The sequence below is a fragment of the Musa acuminata genome, chromosome BXJ2-8 (assembly GCF_036884655.1).
Source record: "Musa acuminata AAA Group cultivar baxijiao chromosome BXJ2-8, Cavendish_Baxijiao_AAA, whole genome shotgun sequence".
Lineage (NCBI taxonomy): Eukaryota > Viridiplantae > Streptophyta > Magnoliopsida > Zingiberales > Musaceae > Musa > Musa acuminata.
The window spans coordinates 53,180,645-53,202,022 of record NC_088345.1 but is presented as its reverse complement, the minus strand read 5'-3'; the positions used below and the strand labels follow the sequence as shown (position 1 = coordinate 53,202,022).

At 38.1% G+C, this 21,378-nt stretch overlaps 3 protein-coding genes, 1 long non-coding RNA gene and 1 other non-coding gene across 8 annotated transcripts; 1 reads left to right on the top strand and 4 right to left on the bottom strand.

Annotated features, from left to right (window-relative positions):
- Nucleotides 1-89: 89 nt before the first annotated feature.
- On the top strand, nt 90-5,614 carry LOC135620268 (uncharacterized). Its single transcript, XM_065123098.1, has 3 exons — nt 90-336; nt 4,544-4,821; nt 5,123-5,614. The coding sequence occupies exons 1-3, from the start codon at nt 90-92 to the stop codon at nt 5,423-5,425; spliced, it is 828 nt and encodes a 275-aa protein (XP_064979170.1). The 3' UTR covers nt 5,426-5,614.
- Nucleotides 5,615-7,063: 1,449 nt separating this feature from the next.
- Nucleotides 7,064-7,135, bottom strand: TRNAQ-UUG (transfer RNA glutamine (anticodon UUG)). The gene has a single exon. It is a non-coding gene; the product is annotated as a tRNA-Gln (tRNA).
- Nucleotides 7,136-7,420: 285 nt separating this feature from the next.
- LOC135620267 (uncharacterized) lies at nt 7,421-9,631 on the bottom strand. The gene is made up of 2 exons (XR_010489676.1): nt 9,243-9,631; nt 7,421-7,676 (listed from the first exon to the last, which is right to left on the bottom strand). It is a non-coding gene; the product is annotated as an uncharacterized LOC135620267 (long non-coding RNA).
- A 1,714-nt stretch (nt 9,632-11,345) lies between these two features.
- On the bottom strand, nt 11,346-15,143 carry LOC103996421 (acid phosphatase 1). Of its 2 annotated transcripts, XM_009417344.3 has the most exons (4): nt 14,825-15,143; nt 12,732-13,107; nt 12,444-12,656; nt 11,346-11,632 (listed from the first exon to the last, which is right to left on the bottom strand). In XM_009417344.3, the coding sequence occupies exons 2-4, from the start codon at nt 13,097-13,099 to the stop codon at nt 11,455-11,457; spliced, it is 759 nt and encodes a 252-aa protein (XP_009415619.1). In that variant the 5' UTR covers nt 13,100-13,107; nt 14,825-15,143; the 3' UTR covers nt 11,346-11,454. The 2 variants fall into 2 exon arrangements, with proteins under 2 accessions (XP_009415619.1, XP_064979168.1); XM_065123096.1 differs by lacking the exon at nt 14,825-15,143 and having other exon boundaries at nt 12,732-13,592.
- A 223-nt stretch (nt 15,144-15,366) lies between these two features.
- LOC135620266 (ABC transporter I family member 6, chloroplastic-like) lies at nt 15,367-21,060 on the bottom strand. 3 transcript variants are annotated; one of them, XR_010489674.1, is made up of 7 exons: nt 20,729-21,060; nt 20,589-20,639; nt 20,096-20,308; nt 18,443-18,607; nt 18,145-18,208; nt 15,784-15,880; nt 15,367-15,696 (listed from the first exon to the last, which is right to left on the bottom strand). XR_010489674.1 is itself a non-coding variant. In XM_065123097.1 (6 exons), the coding sequence occupies exons 2-6, from the start codon at nt 20,625-20,627 to the stop codon at nt 15,689-15,691; spliced, it is 522 nt and encodes a 173-aa protein (XP_064979169.1). In that variant the 5' UTR covers nt 20,628-20,639; nt 20,729-21,060; the 3' UTR covers nt 15,367-15,688. The 3 variants fall into 3 exon arrangements, 1 of the variants encoding a protein (XP_064979169.1); XM_065123097.1 differs by lacking the exon at nt 18,145-18,208; XR_010489675.1 differs by lacking the exons at nt 15,367-15,696; nt 15,784-15,880 and adding an exon at nt 15,888-16,716.
- Between the last annotated feature and the right edge of the window lie 318 nt (nt 21,061-21,378).

Here is a 21,378-nt window from a genome sequence, read left to right as displayed (position 1 = left end):
ATGCGCACGGTGGTGCTTCCGATGAGTTAAGGGCTTCGTAGATAGAGCGATAGAGAGCGAGACAGAGAGAGGGGAGGACGGAGAGGGAGATGGCACCGCCCAGGGGGAGAGCGAAGGGCGACACGGCGGTATTCTTCGCGGCGACGCTGGTGCTGTGGGGCGTGTCGGTGGCCTTCGAGATGACCTTCAACAGGAGGTCCGAGCTCGCGCCCGTCGTCGCCGGCTTCTTCTTCTTCCAGGCTGCCAACTGGGCCGTCCGCTTCTCCCTCTCCCGTGACCCGCTTTTCGTCAACACGGCCGTCTCCCTCCTCCACTCTACCGTCACCACCACCTCCGGTTCGTAAACCTCCCTCGCTGGCCCCGATTCTCCGCTTCTTGTGAAAAGCGACGCTCAAGTCTCTTCTTTTTAAAGTTTCGTCCTCGTTCTTTGCTCGACCTAGCCCTCAACTACAGAACGCCGTGAGCTAAAGTCATCCTCGGCTTGAAAGTATTCAGTAAAATTGCATTTTGCTGACAGTCATTTCCATTTTTTGGAAGTTTGGGAAGTTGGTGTGAAGTCTTGGCCAAAGGAAGCAAGCTTGCTGGACTATACACTTGTCGTTCACAATTTATGTACAGACATAGAGTTTCTACCTGATTAGATTTATGGCATCCGCCCGGGTAGTACCGACAATGTCCTATTTAGAGCTCTGAACCTTCTTTAAAATCTCCTCCCTGCTTTGTGATTTCCTATGTCGGGTTTTGGAAGATGTAAGTTCGCCCATATAATTTTACGACTTAGCTTCGGCCAAATGGGAGTAGAATTGGCAGTTGCATCTCATGGTACACCTGCATGATAGGCTCCGGATGAGCTTTGACTATAAGTTGTTGTAGTTAAAAATGGAAGTGCATTGCAAAGTAGTCTATGTGTTCCTAGATTCTTAATAAGTCACATTCCTTTGAGGTGTAAATCATGTAAGGAACTTTTACACATTTCCAACTGGTTCAAATTGAGTGTAACTTCCATATGTGATCCATAGCACTGGAGTCAGGATGTTATTCTGAGAAAATGAATAAAGTGGACAAACAGGCTGTAGAGATTCTCTACAACTTGGTAGGTAGAGACAGGTGGCATGTGAATACTGTATCATGCCACTTCTTCTCCCTTGTCGTCCCTTGCCTTTCGTAGCATAGACGGTGAAAAACATTTATGTGTAGAGATAGTTATTTTAGTGATTTGCAGTAGGTTTCAGTGCTTCTTTGGCATGTTATACTGTTATCTCGCTTTATTTTTCTTGTACTGCTTTATAGTACTTGAAGCACATTGCTCTTAGTCCTTTAAATTTAGGTTTTTGTTAAAGCTCATTCAGGTCTTTTGGTGAAATGCATCCATCCAAGGCAATCATTATATATTTTCTGTACTGATCAAGGCATGCATCATAATCCAATCTTTCTATTTATTGGACTAATAGAATATATTTCTCAAAACCAGTCCCCCATAAGCATTATATTTCATGTTATATGCATGTATTATTCATACACTCTGCATGTTTGCTCCATTTTGAGGCTATGACTAAGCTTTATCAACTTTGTGGGTTTTGCAGAGGATTGAATAAATTTTATATCTGACTATGGTCTAGAGTGACCATTATCCCCAAGTTTCTGGCCCTATTTCTGGACTTAGAAAAACAAAAATGAACACTTGTGATTGATCTATGAGAATTCCAAACGCAAGAGTCATAGGACCACATCTGTTGGACTTAGGAATACCACAATAGAAGGTTGGTAATTGGTATTTGGTAAGAAGAATAGAGAAACACTCTATAGTGGTAAAATAATTTAAAATTTTTGTCTTTCAATTTAGGTTGATGAACAATGATAATTATTATAGGATTGAGGATTTGGTTGGTAGCTATGGAGTTTCATGGATTGTGCTACTTTGTGATGTGTAACTTGGTTTAGTTCATAGCATGTGAGGGATGAGATTAATTTGGATGATAGTACTTAATAAATCACTCAGATAATTTGCTAAATAAGGTAAGATATTTTGTCCTATAAATAAATTTCCATTGAATTAAACCAAAAGAAATGGATTGTACATTTAATAATATCTATAAAATTTAATTGTTTTTCAGTTGATTTATGTTTAATGACTTAATGATATTGATGAAACTTGATCCCCCATTTTAGGCATTTCAAAGCATTTTGGATCAGTCCAAGATAACATTGTGTCATGAATTGGGATGTGCAACTTGAGTTGTGGTCCCAAAGGGGTAGAATGATCCTTGTAACCATGGTAGCTATCTTAAACAATTTTTCATTTCAGTGCTTGGACCTAAGTTTATAATAATTTCATCAATTTGGTGGTGTTGGTCATATTATGCAGTTTTTGATTTATCAAGTTAGATATTCACGTAAGTCCTAGGAAAAAATGTAAGATAGGGATGGATCCAAAATATTTAACAACAATTGAAGTACATATTGTTTCTTAGGCATATTCTACCATAATCTTCACTAGTTTCAACCATATTCTATCATAGCATGGTTTACTTGTCCAACCAAGTACCGGTAATGGTACATATAACTTCATACCACTCTATACATTATGTTATATTATTTCTTATTGATGTAGGAGTGTTTGGATCAGTAACTGTCCCATATACCACATTTAGATCCAATAGATCATCAAAACCAAAATCGAACTGATATTTAAATCCATAGTCTTGACAGGTTTATAGAACCATATCTAGTCAACAATTGATAAGACTTTGCAAAGTAAGAGAATCATATTATTAGATTGTGAATACCCTGTTAGTATCAGCCAAATATAACTACTAGATAGAACATTTTGGATTCTTATAGAACTCTTAGAGTTGCAGAAACTGGTTGATCTCAGCTGACATATTGGCGTACAATTTCAACAGCAAATTATCTGTTTTAGCAAAATAAGAAAAGCTTGCTTTAACCTCATCCAAAAGCGAAGGACAAGTCATAATATGACTTTGATTCCATGGAAATTATCTCTTATTCTTGTTTACCTTCATATTATGTTATAGTTAATATCAAATTAGGTAGCTTAGGTTTGAGCCAAATTAGGTTTTATTTCAGGCTGAACATGTTCCATATCTTTTAGGAAATTTTTGAAGGTGAATTTCATCTTTTTTTTCTATTTTATAGGATCAGATTTGTTAAATTTTGGTTCCAAGTTGAGTCATAGTGGGGTTCAATAAGAGTTTTAGTTGGGGGGTAGTTTCCTTGTTGACACATTGAATTGAATTGGTCAGGCCAAGTAGGAAACAAATTGAATTGGTCAAATCTCTTTGCAATCTATTACTAAATCCTTCTAAACTATTGAAGTCTTGAAAGCAAGAATTGTCATACAACTCGTACCATTCAGCAGAAGTTAGCTTGTGATCATTCAAGAAAGACACGGCCACATATTGTTTTCGGCTATGTTGTTGGTGTTGACACATGACTAGGCCAATATTTGGTCTGTTGGCTAACTAAGGAGTGCACATCTGCCACAAAACATTAATGTGATATGTAAGAAAGGTATTGGTTAATCCCTTGTGCTGTGAAACAACATGCCTCGCTTTAAAATGACTTAGAATCATGTCAAACACTGAAGCCATCTGTATCTATCTGCTGCAACCCTTGCCTTAGGGTTTTGATACAACCCCAGTGAGGTGAGTGGATTTCGATATTTCTTGTCCTCTTTTGAGCAGGAGTTTTATCTGTCAAGTTTATATGGTTTTATATGTCAGAGTGTGCACATCTAGAGAGGTGCATGTGAATATGATGATTTGACGAGTCCATGCTTTTTATTTGATGCTCTTTTGCAACTTGGGAGGCCAGGGTTCAAGTCACAAAAACATTTAAGTGCATTTTTTCTTTTATCCTACTCTTGAATTTTTCTATCCTTCACTTCTTTCCTGATTTCCTGTTTTCTTGTAGTGACAGTTCCTCTGCTACTAATGGTCAGAAACCATGCTGATAAGCCTTCAGATACACCACTGTGTTACAGAATTATCATTGTAGTGGTCGATGAAAGGGCTGCACAGCCCTTGCCTCAACAATATAGGCACTCTCAGGATCTGATTTTATTAGGACCATCGAGGTAGCTCATGTGACAACATCAAAGGCCCAAAAGGAAGTGTTTGTCATTGGCTTAAAACTCCAAAGAATACCAAAATCTGATGGGGTGTTTCTATGCAGGATAGCTTAGTTAATATGTCTCTATCATAACTTTTGTTACTTTCTACTCTGTCTTGGCATCTTGGGAGGCCTTCTCCTCCTTGAATTGGAGAAACCCTGATCAGGACGATCTTTACTAACACATATACTAACTCATGTTTCCATGGTTCCTTATTGACATTTCGGAAACTTCTGTTAGGTTTGCTTGCCAGAAATATCTTTTTCTAGTAATTTACCATCAACCTCACATTTGCTAGACATTACATTTCTAGGATCTTCTGCTCCTTTTTATCATATTTTTATCATTTTAGCATGTTGAGATAAGCCTGGTTAGCTTATGCATAACTAAATCAATTTGTATATGGTGCAGTTGTCTTGATTCTGATCAATCAGTGGATGATTAAGGGACTAGGCAATATGTTTGAACATGAGCAGCTGTTTGGTGGCACATGGCTTGGTGCATATTCGGCATTGTGTTTTTCTTGTGGTTACTTTGCATATGACCAATTGGACATGCTCCGGTATCACCTCTATAGTGGTTGGATTCCTGGCATCCTTGTTCACCATTTGATTCTGCTGGTTTGCTTTACATTGGCTCTCTATCGGAATGTTACAATCAACTATCTCATACTTTCTCTTATCTGTGAGGTAAAACTTGGACCCTTCTGCCTCTTTAATTTTCACATATGTGTTTATTGAAATAGACTATTGTGATGCCTAACGTTTTAAACTTTCTGAAAGGTGCCAAGTTTTCATAGAAATGTGCAGTAATTATCGTATTCTTCCTTGATCATCTGTTCAGTTTATTACTTTCTGATTTAAAAACAGCACCAGCTGTAGTTATACTCATGGTTGGCTGTTTTATCGAAACAGCAGCAAAATCACATTTCTGATGAGTTTACATAAAGCAAGCAAACCATATTTCTGATGTGACATCTACTGTTTTCAGTTCCATTCGATCTTTCTACACATGAGAAAAGTGAGGAGGATGGCTGGGTTCCGTGATGCGAAAAGCAGAGTGGTGAAAGTAGAGTGGGTGCTCAATTGGACCACCTTCTTTGTTACAAGACTCGGATGTCATGTACTCATCACGTACAAGCTAATCTCCGATGCACCCAAGTTTGGGAGGGGTATTGAGTTGCCGTTGGCTCTGTTTGGAATGGCTGGCATGAATCTGCTTAACATTATTCTTGGCCGTGATCTCTACGGAGCATATAAACGAGAGAAAAATCAGCAAAGACGTCAGGAATGAAGTTCTTGTTCTTGTGATAATTGATTTAAGCATTGTGTTGCACTGGAGATATGTGCTTATTGAGTTTATACTCTTTTTGCACCTTGCCCAGTATGATTCATTTGCATCCTTGTTCTCACATATACAAACTAAATCTTTCTTTGTATGCACAGTAATTATATACATGGAAAAAAATCACTTATAGTGCCAGTGGTGGTGATGTGATGTAGAAATGGTTTGTGGTGTAGAAATGTTACTCCCAGGAAGGAATGAGAATGCAACTGTGTTTTTGCTGGTGCTACAGAAATACTTTGAGTGATAAAAATAATCAAAATTCATGCTGAAAGTTTCTCAGTAGTTTATATACTTTTCATATCTACAAGCTTTTTAAAATTTTTATTCTTTCTAAAAATTAAAATTTCACTCTCTTTGACCATCGATCTTAATTTTTTATATATTTATCAAGACCAAATTGGAGTCTATCTACCTGTAATGGCTTCTTTAACTTCTTGATTCATGGCTTGTCCATGCCTTACCCAACCCTTATTTCTAATCCTACTATATGAAACTGTTTTGTTAATACTGATACATATTTTTTCGATAAATCCTCATAATTTGGAAAACGGATGATCTAAGTTTGAAGCAAAAATCATAAAAAAGGGTGATACATGGCATGATTGATCTATCTAACTAAACAAGAAACACAATCACAAAATCAAGATACGATTAATTAATTATTGCAATTAGCATAACATACAATAATGAAATATGTAAATTTCCTCTATAATAAATGTTAGAAATTTAGTTTATTGATAACAATGATACAAGGATTGAAATTTCGTATTATACTGATGTATTAAGCGGTACTAGAAAAAAATATTAAAATTAATTTTAATATCGAACGATACTATATATATCGATACGGGAAGGTTCTCCGTGCAGCAATAGTGGATGAAGCAGACTATTAGAAGATGAAGAAGGTCAGGGTCTTCACCACCTTCCTTGCAATTGTCTCTTCCACTACTCTCATTGCCACCTCCCTCGATTCCCGTGTCTCTAGCTCCCCCTCCAAAAGGTATGACTTTTCTTATTATTACCTCATAGATCAGGATCATCGAGGGAGAACGACGCCAGATTGGGATCGACAACGGGTGTGGAAGATAATCTCCCACTGAGGTTTGATGGGCTCAGGTTTGTCGAGACGTTGGTAACGACGCATCGGTGACTCCGCAGTACTCTTTATCGACGCTTCTCCCTCTTCTTTGAATGCTCTCTTCTTCCTCACATCGCCTCGTCGCAACCAGGCTAATATCGTCCGGTAACGAATGGTTCGTTGCCAGTCAACTGGTAGACCGATACCTATCGCCCATATTGGACGATATGGAACGGTATTAAAAACCCTATATAAACAATCATAAAATTAAGCTACAATTAAATGATTATTCCAATCAGTTGTAATATACAAAAACATTCAAAAAATGTGAATTTTCTCTTAAATAAATAGCATAGTGTTGATTTCGAGTCTATTTAACGCAAATAGGATAGAAATTTAGGATATTGATTGCAATGATATAAACGCAATCATAAAATCAAAGTACAAGTAAATGATTCTTGCAATTAGTTATAATATACAACAACATTAAAATAGCCACCAAAAAGAGGTCCCACCGGGATTCGAACCCAGGTCGCCAGATTCAAAGTCTGGAGTGCTAACCACTACACCATGGAACCACTTGGTTGATATCAGTGTGACTATTTTATAATTATACGATTTCTTTTCCCTTAAAGACAATAGCACAACACTCGGTGTTCAACTAAAGTAGAAGCTGAAAAAGACGCAAATAAGTACATCACTTGCAATGGCGAAGGCCGGTCATTGCGATCTGCCAAATAAAACACACAGTACTATTGCCCGCTCAAGTTATGGCAGACCTTTCATTCTTAGGAAGAATAAATGGAGATACTGCAATAGACAGTGTTTACAAGATTCAAACCAGAAGTATCAAAAGACACACAGATGCAAACCATGAAAGTAGTGTATTATTCATTTCAAATAGGTCCTACAATATCAGCACACGGTAGGTTCTCCATTCTGTGGAATCGAAGTATCAGCAAAGCCACGATGAGAGAATACTCATCCATGTTCCTCGAACGAAGATGAAAATACAACAGAGTAACCAGAGATGATGGCTGGTGATAGCTTGTAGCTAGGAAATGTAGCTTGCATACGACGACTCATGGTGTTGCAAAATTTTCCATGCCTATCACTTGGCTGCAATTAGATCATTCAGTTTCTGTCAGATGCAACAAACTTGACATTCTCCGCATGATAGTTCAAAGATAACAAGCTATCTTTATCCTAAAAGTATAAGAACCAAATTGATTTATGACGTAATAACCAAAAGATGGACAGTTCATCACTTGCAGTCCAGTTCAGTTCAACAATTACAAAGATTAACCCACTACACCAGAAAGACAGCAAGAAGCAACGCAAAATTCCTTGTTTGAAGTCTCGTTCTTATCGTTAACTCTTAGGCAAATGATTCTACAAATTATAGAGCTAATCTACCTGACATCATGGATCCAAACATAAATTGCACGATTGATTCCATGGATTTTCAGTTATCTCATGACCATAATGTACACCAAGTTCTATGTTTCATCCTGACCATAGTAATGGAAGCCACCTCCAATATCCATCATCGATTGGATGGGGCAAACGTATACGTTCTTATGATGTTTCAAAAGTTTAGTTTTACCCTCTACCCTCTCTATATTTGGATTGCACATATGTCCCTTGGATGGCAACAAGCTTGCATAACTCAATACATTTTCTGAGGGAATTAAAGTTTTGCTAACAAAAAACCTTCATTTGAGTTAGATCCAGTAAACCCATGACCCACCGGCCGATGATAATATGTAGCCGGTGCAGCAAAGTGAGCAAAGTTGAACAACAACAAAAGCAGATCTCAAATTATATCGGACACAAGGAATAGTAGATCAAGAAAATTTGACTAGCAAACTTATTTCACGTCTTGCAAGTGCTTTTGAAATCTATATCTAAATGAAGTTCCATGACTAGAACAGAAATTTTCTTATAAAGAGATTTTTTTCTAAATCTATCAATGATATTAGTTTCTAAATCAAACACTAGTCCTATCCTCATTTACATTATTTTCTTCTGTTCCTTAGCTTTCTGAACAAATATGCAAGTTAGGGCAGAGCATTTCAATGCATAACAAATAATCTTCTTCAGATAATCTAAGAAAAAGTATACTGCAAAAATCTTGTGGTTTTTCCGTTCATTTCACATGGCTGCCAAAGCTATTAAAGCTAGACGACAACCAAAAGGTGTCCGTAAGAACAACAATATCCAATTCTGGCAGTACGGCTAATGCCTGTAACAATAGGGAGATAAGTCACCCAAGCTAATCAGTGACACCAATGAATGGGATATATGATATGTTATCCAGGAATGAGGTTCCAACTCCGACTTCTTAACTTGAGAAGATGTTACTCATGGCACAGCAAAAATGCCTGACGAGTTCTCATCGTGCTTTTGCCTTTGGAATGATCATGTTAGGGTTTTGGTCGACATTAAACAGTATATGTTTACTTCGGATCAAGCCAGTCCATGTAATAAATACATGGGAAAACGCCGACTTTAACAAGTTGATTCAGAAAGAAGCGCGGTTCCCAAAATTGGCCGATCCGAAACCAGATCGGGATCAGCACACCTCAAAATCGAAGGATATTTCAAGCTTTCATGTGAGTCTAAGCATCGGAAAGCAAGATATATATATAAACGAGGTCAATCGATCGAGAATGAGAGCATTACCCTCATCAGTGCCCTCCATCATGGGAACAGCAACGATGGCTGGGCCCGGCGCCGCCATCCGTCGGGGGATCAGCGCCGCCATCCTCCTCGTCGCTGTCGTCCTCGTCGAATGGCTTCTGCTTGTGGAAGATGCAGCACTTCTTGGAGCTTTTCCGGTTGAGGAACTCGTTGTCGACGGTGCCCTCCTTCCAGGAGACCTTCTTGGGGCGCTTGAGGCGGAGGACGAGGGTCTGGTGGGGGAACGGCTGCGATGGCCGCGATGTGGAGGAAGGGGATGGCTCCTCGAGGGTTATCGTAAGGGTTCCGGTGGATGGGGAGGCCGTCGCGGGTCTCGCCATCGCAAGCCTCGCTCGCCTCCTCGCGGAATATTATAAGAGACAATAGTAAGAGGCCGGACGGACTATTTAAAATATGAGAGGAACCTTCCAAGGAAAACTCTCCCTGTACGTTCCGATGCTGACTTCACTCCTTACCTGTAATGCGATTACGAGTATCAATGTGCTTTTAGTGGGCCCCACATCAGGGACCAATGACACAACGCTGGTAAGACGTCGGTGCGGTCTCGATCGTGGGTTCCTGACTATTAATAAGAAGGGCAAATTCCAAACAAATAAATAAATAAACTTTCATTATTTTCGCAGAATATTTTTTTTGCTTTATTCGGGCAGGATGATCATTTCTGGCCTTATTTATTATTTTACTCTTTTTTTTTGTCTGATCCTTTTTTTTTTATCCCAACATTGTTTCGATCGTTTTCGTCTTAAGTTTAAGTTTCTATCGTCTCTGTCTCGTATGATTAGTTATTTGAACATGTCTTCGTAAAGGTCACTAAAACTTTTGAGCATATCCTCATCCTCCTCGATCATATTATTGCTTCGATAAAAATTTAAAAAATAAAAAAAAAAATTATATCTATTAGTATAAATTTTATATACGAGGGATCGGACCGATTCAATCAATTCCTAGAGTCTAACAAGCACTATTTATTAAGCATTATTTTAGGGATGACAAAAAAAAATCTCTTGAAAAAAAAAATAAAAAAGAGTATCAATTTAGAAAACCTTAAAAAGGTTTTTTGTTTGACGGGTGAATATGTATAAGAGATTTTATTTTGCTGTTTTGTTTTGGTGTTCCAAATAATTAGCTGATTTCTTAAAGAAAGAAGCAAGCTTGGTTAATTTTTTTTTTATTGGCGTCAAAAATGGTTTTCCTCAAAATGTGCATCGAGTAAAGAAAAGGTCATGCATTTATTAATGGATTAATGAAGTGAAAAAGAAGACTTTTGGGAAGCATAGCAAAAGATGACCACTGAGATTGATTTTGGAAGGATGGGAAGTGATTTATAGTCACTGTACAGATACTGATATTACAACAGCTGAAAGCAATACTCAGAAAACATTAGCATGTCTGAAGATTGAGGGAGAGAGAGAGAGATTTGGACAGCCATTAATCTGTCAAAAGGAGAAGGATTTCTCAATCATCATCAGGTATCAATAAATCCTTCCTACTTGTTTAGAACTAGTGGATTGTGCAGACCAGCTCTGAGTAGATGCAGCAAGTGCATTTAAACCACCTTCCAGTGTACAACAATTATCACAAACAAAGCTTCATCTAAATTCAATCCACCAGAGCTTTTTTCTTCTGATATTTTTTATCAACAATACAAATTTTCTGAGAACCTAATGATGAATAAACTGATTTCTCACCAAAGGAATTAACAGAAAAAAAAACACACAATTAAGATGCTGGGAAAAGACTCTGCTTCTTGAGCTTTCATAGATGTATTATTGCCTTGTACAAGAATTACAATCTCTTCCACAATTCACTTTCACTGACATAGCATCAAGAAAGTTTTGAACAGAAATCTAGTTAGCTAAGTTCAGCTTTATTCAATGAAACTCCAGGATTGATTCATGTCATTCAGACATTTCTTGATCTAAAACATCTTTGTTCAAGGTTCAACTCATTTTTCAGCACTCGTCGATGAGGCTCATCTAAACTGTCAAGATGTGTTTCTTTTTACCTTTCATCTGTTCTTCTCTGTAAACTTGGATAACTTTGATCCCTGATCAATTCATTTCAAGATAAACTATCTCATCATCATTTATATGACAATATTGTAGCTTTATTGAATTGTGCAGAACATTGATACTGTTCCTGTGCACCAGAGAGAGGATGACAATCTACACTTCTCGAGGAGCAACAAACTCTCTCATGGAACAAAATACATGGGATTAGGCAGTTTAAATAAGCGGTTGCCAATGCAATCTCCTGACAAGTCGCTCCACTGATCCCCGATGTTCCCTCGAATCCGGTAGCCCTCTGACACCAGCTGCTTCCTGATGGCAGACTTGAACACTGCTGCACCCTGTCCTCTGTAAGCTTGGTTTCTGCAGAGGTCTCACCAAGTGAATTGTTACTGAAAGCTAAAACCAAGATGAACACTATTGGGCTGTGTTAAGGAATCATGAATGGGAGTGGAAATACATGTTTCCACTTTGATCAGAATTGGAGTTGATGAACCGTTAGCAGTATCAGATGTATGTTAAGGAATAACAATGAATGGGAGTGGAAATATATGTTTCCACTTTGATCAGAATTGGAGTTCAAGAACTGTTAGCAGTATCAGATGTCTAAATCCTGGAAGATTAAACATCAGTTAGGCACAAATTGGAGTTGTAAGCTTCCTAAATGGCTCAAGCTATTTCCTTAAAAGATTTAAAAGCAAAATTATGCAATCATCCTACATCTTGATTGGACCCAGAGTTCAAGTAATGTCATTCTTTAATTGTTTTGTGTCATGTATCTGCAAGACAGATGGAACATCTCTGATTTGTGGAGATCAAATTGGTGGTTCACTCTGGACCTTCATCCTCACATCTCCATATGTTAACATATGTTTCTATCCACAATCTGCATAATATTGGCTCGTAACCTCTTGTTTATATAGCTTGCTAAGATTGCAGTAGACCGAAAGCAATGCATGGGTGGATGTTAACAGATCAAATCTGAAGAACAAGGGCAAAGACAGTTGACTTTGGTTTCGAAGGATATCCCTGCTTCTCATAGGTAAGCCATGAATAGTTCCTACCAAGTTCAACTTGTTTATGCAAAAATGTTAATCAGTCATTCACAGAGATGATAAATTGCTTATAAAGTAGAGATTTCACTAGTTCTTAGCGTTAGATGATAGTCCTTTACCTCAGTATCAGCCTCTCATGTCCCGTGAACCCCTGCGCATGCAGATTCTGAGATGTTGATGAGCTGAACACCACTTCATCTCTTCCAGTGAGAAGAAAGACTTTGAAGCCTTTTTCTATCAGCCTTTTATACAGCTGAAGGACTGCAGGAATCGCCGGACAAACCCCTTTCTGAGCCCAGCTCTTGAATGCCAGAGGATCATATGGGTCTCCTCTGAAGCAGCAAAGCCATATCAGCAGCAGCAAGTTGATAGGAAGCAAAAACAACAGAAAACCTGTGTTACCTTACCCAAAATGCTTGTCCTTGTAGTACAGAAGATTCGATAGGCATGTGTCGTCGACGTCGAGGATCCAAGCATCCATGCCATCATCAGCTGCAAGGGTTCCATTGAGGTAGATAAAGATCTGGTCGATGGCCGTGTCAAGGTCCCTGTTGTATTGGCCTCCGAGCATGTAGTCCTCGACGTAGCGAGTGCATTGTGCAGGAACGGTGCGCCAGGCCTGGGCGTTGTTAGCTTCCACCGCCACCCTCCAGCTAAGGCAATAGTTCATGTCCGAAGCCGAGCCTGAGCCTGAGCCTGAGCACGGCCTCGCGGCGATGGCTCCCCAGAAGAGGTTGGCGAGCAGAAGCAGCAGTGTTTCCCATAAGGCCGCCATCTCCGTCTCTGCACATCGAGGCAACTCAAGAACGCTGCAATGGTGGAGAAGATTGGAAGTATTTAAAGCTACAAGACAGTGATCCCTTGGCATTTGTTTGATGAAATGGCCAATGAGTTAGCATGAGGTTTCTTTCGGTTTCACCTGTGTAACAGTGGGCATTTGACTTGCTTACACCTCTTTCTTTATCGACAAAAAGCATAGAAACAAGAATGGCAAAGGGAATCATCCCTTTTGAATGCCCAAACCACTTGCTGCTCCAATATTTCTCCAAGTTGGCTCGTAGATGGACACGGAGCCAACGATTTCCCTCAAGTCAATACTTCACATGGAAATGTCTGCCACATCCATGTGTAAATTGTCTTCAACAGGGCTCGACTTCCATCACAATGTGGACTATCTCATGCCAAAGCCTCGCTTTTCCTCGGCGTGACCCTCATGCACTACACCATGCCGTCACTTTCGGGGTGCTGTGTGCAAGCGTGCGTTCGAGAGACACAGAGAGAAAGAGAGAGAGAGAGAGAGAGAACCAACCCGAAGCCAAACGGATGGGATTGGGAAGCTCGAGAGGAAGAAGTCTACAATTAATGAAAGGTGGCAAAAAAAACACAGAGAGAGAGAAGAAAGCATGGAACTACGTAAGAGGGAGATGGGAATTATTGTATTGACCCAATTCGTAGTGATGCAGGGTCGGCTGTCAGCTTGATCGGCGAGTGCTCCACCGTTCTCATGACGCCATTCGCTTGGAATCTAATGATGCAGAGAAGGTGTTTGTGTAATTGTTTGGTGCACCTGTTTGCAGAGCACCTACCCAGTGGGCCTGTGCAGAACACATTTTTAAGGATTCTGATGGTACTGAGCAGGACCGTTTGATCTAAATTTCATAATTGATTGGGTTGGTATAAGATTTTATGATGTGGTTGGTCTGATTCTGATTGAGGAATTGGTAATTAATTTGCAGGAGAATTTGGTCAGAGTTGAGGAATTGGTAATTAATTTGCAGGAGAATTTGGTCAGAGTTGACCTATTAGGACCACTAGGAAGGAATAGGATCCAAGTCATCCAGGCCAAATCTTAACACTGCAAAGCAAGGAAGTTGGAATCCAAGTTGGGTTGCATAAAGGGTGAGGCAGCACTAGCAGCTAGTAGAGGGATGCCACTTTTTTGGGTGGATCATGAATTATGGGCATCCAAAGCATATATTTCCATGGATGATGATCCATAACAAGGTCAATGCAAGGCACAGGCCACATTGGCTTTTGGACAAATCATCCTTTGGCCATGATCAAGGGTGATAATTTGTCACTTTTGGGTGGTCTGGGAATCAGATGCTTGGTGGTGGCATCATTTTATTCTTCATGTATCACTCTCTGGAGTCTTAAAGAAAACAGATCAAGGAGAACAGAAGCATGATGCTGCCATTATTTTTATTTCCCTTGGCTAAGTTCCTCCTCAGATTCATAATAACAAAAAATTTATATATATGTGATAGATAACATGATATGGTCCATGATAAGATTCCATGAAGCACTTAAATTATGAGTTCAATGGCCCCAAAACCAGAGTTAAAAACAACCAAATCCTCAGAAGAATGCATCTGTTCCTTGGTTATAAGATTATTGTAGAATCTGCAAGTCTAGATAATGGAGCAGTGTAACCTTGCAAATGAAGTGAGGACATGATGCAGCAGGAACAAAAGAAATGGTCATTGACTGACACACATACCTGCAGTGCTAGTAGTAGAAGGGACCACTGTAGTGCTTGTACCACAGCCATTGGTCTCAAAGTCATTTCTTCTGTGAGCAATGTCAGCTCTCTAAACAAGACTGAAATGTATTTTCACTTGCTCTGTTTTGACCTCAACCTGGGTGGTGTCTTGAAGTGCTGCACCTCTGGGGGTTCCATCTTCTGTCAAAGAATCTGTGCCACCAATGAGTTGTTGACAGTGGAGCACTTTGTTTCAGTCATTGCCAATTGTAGTGGAGTGATAAATGAAAGCCACAATGAAGTTCAAAGTACAGATTGCAACTTGTACTGTTACTCCCAATGGTCCCCTGGGTATCTATAGAACTTCCACCATTTCTCTGTTCTGCTTGAAAAAAGAGCCCAAGAACATGAAATGGCCACAGTTAATTTCCCATCATGAAATTTAAATCTTCTATGTTGATTTTTAACTTCTGTCCTCATATTTTTGCATTTAATTATTTTTCCTTTATAACATATTCATGGTTTATGCTGGCTATTACAGGATTGAAGTGACTAAACACTCAAAGAATGTTCTATATCAACTATTCATCTTAAGAGAATTATTTCTTCTACAAAAATAATTTCCGACACTAATCAAATCTGTTTGGAGTATATAAAGCTTATGAGAAGATTTACAACAATATGTCATGAAATATCCACCGACTACAACTTAAACCTACAAGCACACCTTCTGCAACCAACTAATTAGATACCAAAATTTGATCATACTCTTCGTTTGCGTGTATGGCAATGGTAGTGTATTACTCTCAAATGATGCATCAAGGCATGTGATCGTCGATCTACCACTTCAACAGGTGTGAGTCGGATACATTTCGTCTGAAATCATATACCTGCCAGAATCATTTTTACGGAAAGATCACAAAAAGAAATACTAATAGAATATGCACAAACGAGAATAAACTGAGCAAATCACCTACCAGCTCTACAATTATGACATGGACATCCCTCTGTAGCCTCCCTCTCAAGCTGGTTTGCTAGTGAAACATCAACTGTCTTTACAATCATGCCATCCTCCTGAACATGAACAAATGAGAACACTTGATATATTGAGAAACTAATGACTTATATGACTTGAAATCTAATTTACAAACTCAACAGCAGGACTTCGACCAAACAAGATGTGGTCTACAGATTTAGGTGGTTTCCAAGTATTCTCTATCACTTTGTTTTGCTAAACACAACCGAATGGCAAGCAGATCACACATAAGATGATGAACAGTACCACATGAACAATAAACAAGCCAAAGAAAAAAATATGTTCGGCAATAAATGGTACATTGGTACTTAACATTCTCATCCTGTTTATGACCTTGGTTTGGTTCAAAATTTAACAAGATTCGTCAGTATTGGAAAACAAACATATTTAACAATTATGTAGAGCAAGAAAGCAATAAAATCACTAATCATATTTAGGTTAATACAAGTAGCAAAAACTCAAATATATCATGTACACTATATGTTGCCTAAACAGGATCTGTATTAGAGTATACTATCACGTCCGGCAAGCAAAAATTAGGTTAAAAACCACAAACTCTAATTATTGTAATGATAACTACCAAGAAATGCTGAAATAACTACAGAAGAATTGAATAGGAGCACTATCAGACAAATGATGATAAAGGCATAAAGCGGCTCTTTAACAAGCTTGATCTATTGAGATATAAGTTCCCTACCACTATATGAACATAGCTCGGATTGATATAATCCAATAGATGTTTATAATGTGTGATCATCAAGACAGAATTATTTGGTGTTAACAGCCCATTAACTGATTTTCCTACATCTCGAAGTGCGTCGACATCTAATCCTGAATCAATTTCATCTACAATAGCCGGATATGCCTCACGAACCTGAAGAAGCAGAAAGATCAAATGAAGTGAGAATGACACTGAAAAGGATAAGCTAAAATGAGCATTGATATCCCAAAGCAGAATTCATTTCAGAACAGACTACATGATTGTATATTGCTTTATGTCTTTCTCAAATATGGCTACAATGTTTGGATAATAACAGAGTACAAATGATTAGGAAGAAGAGGAAAAGGAAGAAGAATGGAGCAGAAAAAGAGGACAGAGAAAGAGAAACAAATAATAATACATTGGGCAAGTCAGCCTTTCTTTTAGTGAGGAGGAAGAAAAACGGATGGAGAAAGGAGGAAACAAAAAATGGAGAGAGAGAACAATTGAAATGATATCTTGGCCAGTCAACCTTTCTATTCGTCATTCTAGGCCTTGCTTAAGTCACTCAAGTTCTGTCACTGCATTCTGTGTGATACAGATGGAAGGCATAAGCAGGCTATTTTAACATAGTTCACATACAAAGCTTAAAGAATATTACAAGATCTCTGTGTCAAAACGCCAAAGTACAAATGCCATTCCTTTCTTCTTTATTCTTTCCGTTTCTTATTAACAATCATTGTAATGGCACACTTGACATTGGATTATTCTATGTAGTTATTGATATGCATGTCCTCAATGTCATATGCAATGTTATAATAATATAATCTTCAACCTTTATAGATCATTTTGGGTTATAAATATGCATCTTAGATGTCCAATGAGATTGGTAACAGAAAAGTGCAAAATTCCAGTTCGTGCGTAAAACTGAAAGTTAAGGACTAATTCTGGTAATTCCTTCCAACAGAAGGATTCTGATGCTGATCCGATTCCTATGATCATGAACCAAATATGTGGACACAAACCAAATACCACCTAAGTTATTTCTATATCCATCAACTTGGAGCAAGAGTATTTGGCTTAATTTATTCCAAATCATCTTCGTTAAGTGATAAAAGGCCATGTTGTCCACACAAATCTCACGTACAACATCCATGTCAAAGCTTGTTCAGAAATTTACAAAGGAGAAATGTATGCCCTGGCACAAAGATTGAGAGAACTTCAGTTTTAGAGTAATTGATGCTTAAATTACAAAATTGAGCTACATTGTGTTAATTGTAGTGAATGCTAGTGCAACATAGTGTGGTCAGCATAATATGTTAAGAATTTGACAGTAAACCAAGTAAAAAGAAAAGACTTCCCATAAAGAAAGATATATTTTGTTTGTAAAAGAAAAGGTTTCATAGATCAATGTCAACAATTGAGATTAACATGTGCTTGTGGGACAAAGCAAGAAGAGGCTTGACGACGAGATATTAAAATTTCTTAGTAGACTTTATAGAATTCAACAGCTTTATAATGATCAAAAGATTATAGAAAATATATGCTAATGGCAGTAACATTAGTCTTGGAATTGCATTCATATATGATTTTAGGTGTTACCTGGTAAAGACCTTTACAGTTTATCACAAGGTCCTGAGTTTGAATCTCATCTTCATCACTTACCCTTTGCAAAAAATTATATATATTAGCTTTGGAAGATTAGCATGACAACAGAGGCAAAGGAGAAAACTCATTAATACTGGGACAACAATTTGGCAGTGCTTAACTATGGACACGTCAAACCAATATTATGATTTTTTGGAAATTTGATCATGCATATTTTATGTTTTACATGACTTTTGATATTTATAACTTGCAGAATCTCAAAATGACAAAGATAAAGACTCCCATTGCTTACCGGATTGATTTTGTCATGCAGCAGAAGAGTAAGAATACATACTGCAAGTTGCAGAATTTCATTCCATTTCATTTCACCACCACTGAAGATTTCATTTACATTTCTGTCAACAAACTTTGGATTCATATTTGAAGCAGCAACTTTGGGAGTCACCAAACTGTAGAACTGCAAATATAATACAGAAAAATATCATTAACCATAGTGATTAAACAACATAGAAAATGCAAAATTATCACTGGCAGCACAATGAAAACAATATAAACATCATCATCTACAAAGGAATCTTCTTTAGTATAAATATATAGCTAACATAAAGAAGCTAAAGAGATACAGTTAAAATAATGTAGAAAAAAACTTCATATATGATAGCGGCTTACTGGAAGCTGATGATTGTGGAATATCTTACTCGTAGAAATGGGAGTTGTGATGGATAGATCATACTACATCTTTTGAACAAAAATTGTGATATTAACAAAACACCATCTTATTTTCTCTAGTTTATCATTTTAATTTCATTATCTGAACCAGAAAAATCATAACGGAATCCTGACATAGAGAGAAAGGCACAAGCAACATCTTATGTATTAGGAAAAAAGGAGCACGAACAGAGACAATAGATTGTCGATACTAACTAGCTGGTTGAACTGAAGAACCACTTTTACCTACCCTGAATTGGCACAATAAACAACCAAACATATGTTCCATGGTAACTGCCAAACCAGTCAATAGGCAATGGAACTGGCCATTCTCCCAATTCCATTCCTTATCTTTTCAATAGAACAAGCAAAAACACACTATCCGGAATCACAATCTTTTAATTGATGTGCTGAAATGGAACTTGTACCAAAAAGAATTAAATTAAATTACTTCTGTAATTTGTCAGAACTCATCAGAAGTTCAGGGTACCATTGTGGATCAATTTTATATGGAAATGCATGATAAATATGTTGCTTAAGACATAGTATGCATAATCTTGCTAACTTATGCATTCTAAGAACATATTTCTTTTCAATTTTCATGTGTCTACATTTATACAACTTCTCATCCATCTTTTATAATTTCTACCAGAGTCTTATTGTATATTAATTCTTTTACCTCAAAATATTTTGTCAAACATCTGTTTCGACTGATTGACCCACAGTTTGTAGCAAGACCTAGCTCAGCCAATATCCACATTAGTTGTAATAACATCGAGAACATTTTTATCTGGTTTGCTAATTTGACTAAGCATTTCCCTGCATAATATTTTTAGTATAACCAAAATAACTGTAAAGATAAACACAAGACATGTCAACCACTAATTTTGAACAAATTAACACAACAATTTTCATGTAGACATATAAATGTAGACACACGCTTTATTTTTTTAGGCAATTATTTCTTTGTAATAACTAGATAAGGGTTACTTATACTTTTAAGCAAGAGAATAAGCCTATATCGATCAGCATACTATTTCTGACACAGCTGCAAATTAAGATAAAAATGCTGGAATTTACAGAGCATCTAGTTGTATTGCAATAATAGCAGTCTCTATTAAGTGTGTTCTATAGGATATTGCATGTGCCATTTCAAAACGGAAAGAATGATCAAGAACATCGAGGACATGAAAGTCAATATTACAACCTAAAGAACAGGATTTAAAAGTTTGCACACCTCAAGGGGTTCTACCAGTGGTAGCCCATGGTTATTTCTTTGAGAATTGAATGCCATAAGCAGAAAGTCAAAGTTGCTTACACCTGCTATTTCTACAGGGGTCTGGAAACTCATGAAAAGCCCAACATGGGACCTATCTTCTGGCTCCATTTCAAGCAAATTCTGGTCTTTAAAAAGACCAGTCACCTCATAATCTGGATGGCCAACAAGAACCTGCAATAAGGCAGGCATTTCTCATGAGAATTACAAGGTGACAGAAAAAACACAGATGCCAATGCCTTCATGTCATGCACTTTTCGTAACTCTAGTATTGTTCCTTTTGTACAGAAGACTATTAAAGTAGTAAGCTTCAATAATAAAACAAACGCTTAATTTTCTTTGAGTATCGTCCAATGGAAAAGATATCAATCATATCAAGGTGCTTCTTTACGACTATGAACAATTCAAACGAGAGCGACATCAAAAAGGTGAGAAGAAATGGCCGACGAGTCACCTTCGAAAACGTGAGTTTCCCCGATCCATTCTTCCCCATAATCGCGTACACCTAAAATGGAAAGGCGTTCAGTCGAAAACCCGGAACCCTAACAGGAACAGAAATCGGACGCGACGAAGACAAGGCGACGGGAGACAGACCAACTTTGCCCTCGTGGAAGGTGAGATTGACACCACCAACAGGATTCCCCTGCCCGGACTACTTGACGACGGCCTTCAAATCTTTCACCACCAACAGGATCCTCCAGGGAAGTTCCGGGAGGCGGAGTCGCCCGTGGAGGGGCAGTCGACGGTGAGCGTCGCGTTCGCCCATAGAGGGGCGTGGGGACAACGGAGGCGGGACCGGAGTCGTCTTGGATTGAGGAGAGCAGCGACATATGTTCGAGAGTGCGTCGGGAGATAGCTCCGAAAAGAGATGGAAGTCGAAGGAGAAGAGATGGCGGAGGAATGGAGGCGAAGGAGGAATAGGTGAGTTGGCGGAAGTCTACTTTCAGTTTGGGTATCAGCGTGGTGGCAACGCTTTTCTTTCTTATTTTTCGTATTTTCTTTAATCCGAGTTTTTTAATATTATAAAAAAATTGAATCTATTAATCCTTTGATGAATTATTTTAGAATAAATTCTTTAAAAAAAAACTCAATTTTTTACTTTTCCTCGTGTTTTATTCTTAAATAACGTCGTTTATATTCTTAAAAAATGAATCTCTACCCTTTCTCGTATCAATCGTCATCTTCATCTTGTCTTCTTGTCCTTCTAAGTTGAAGGAGCCCATCACCCATCCACAACCTCCTTT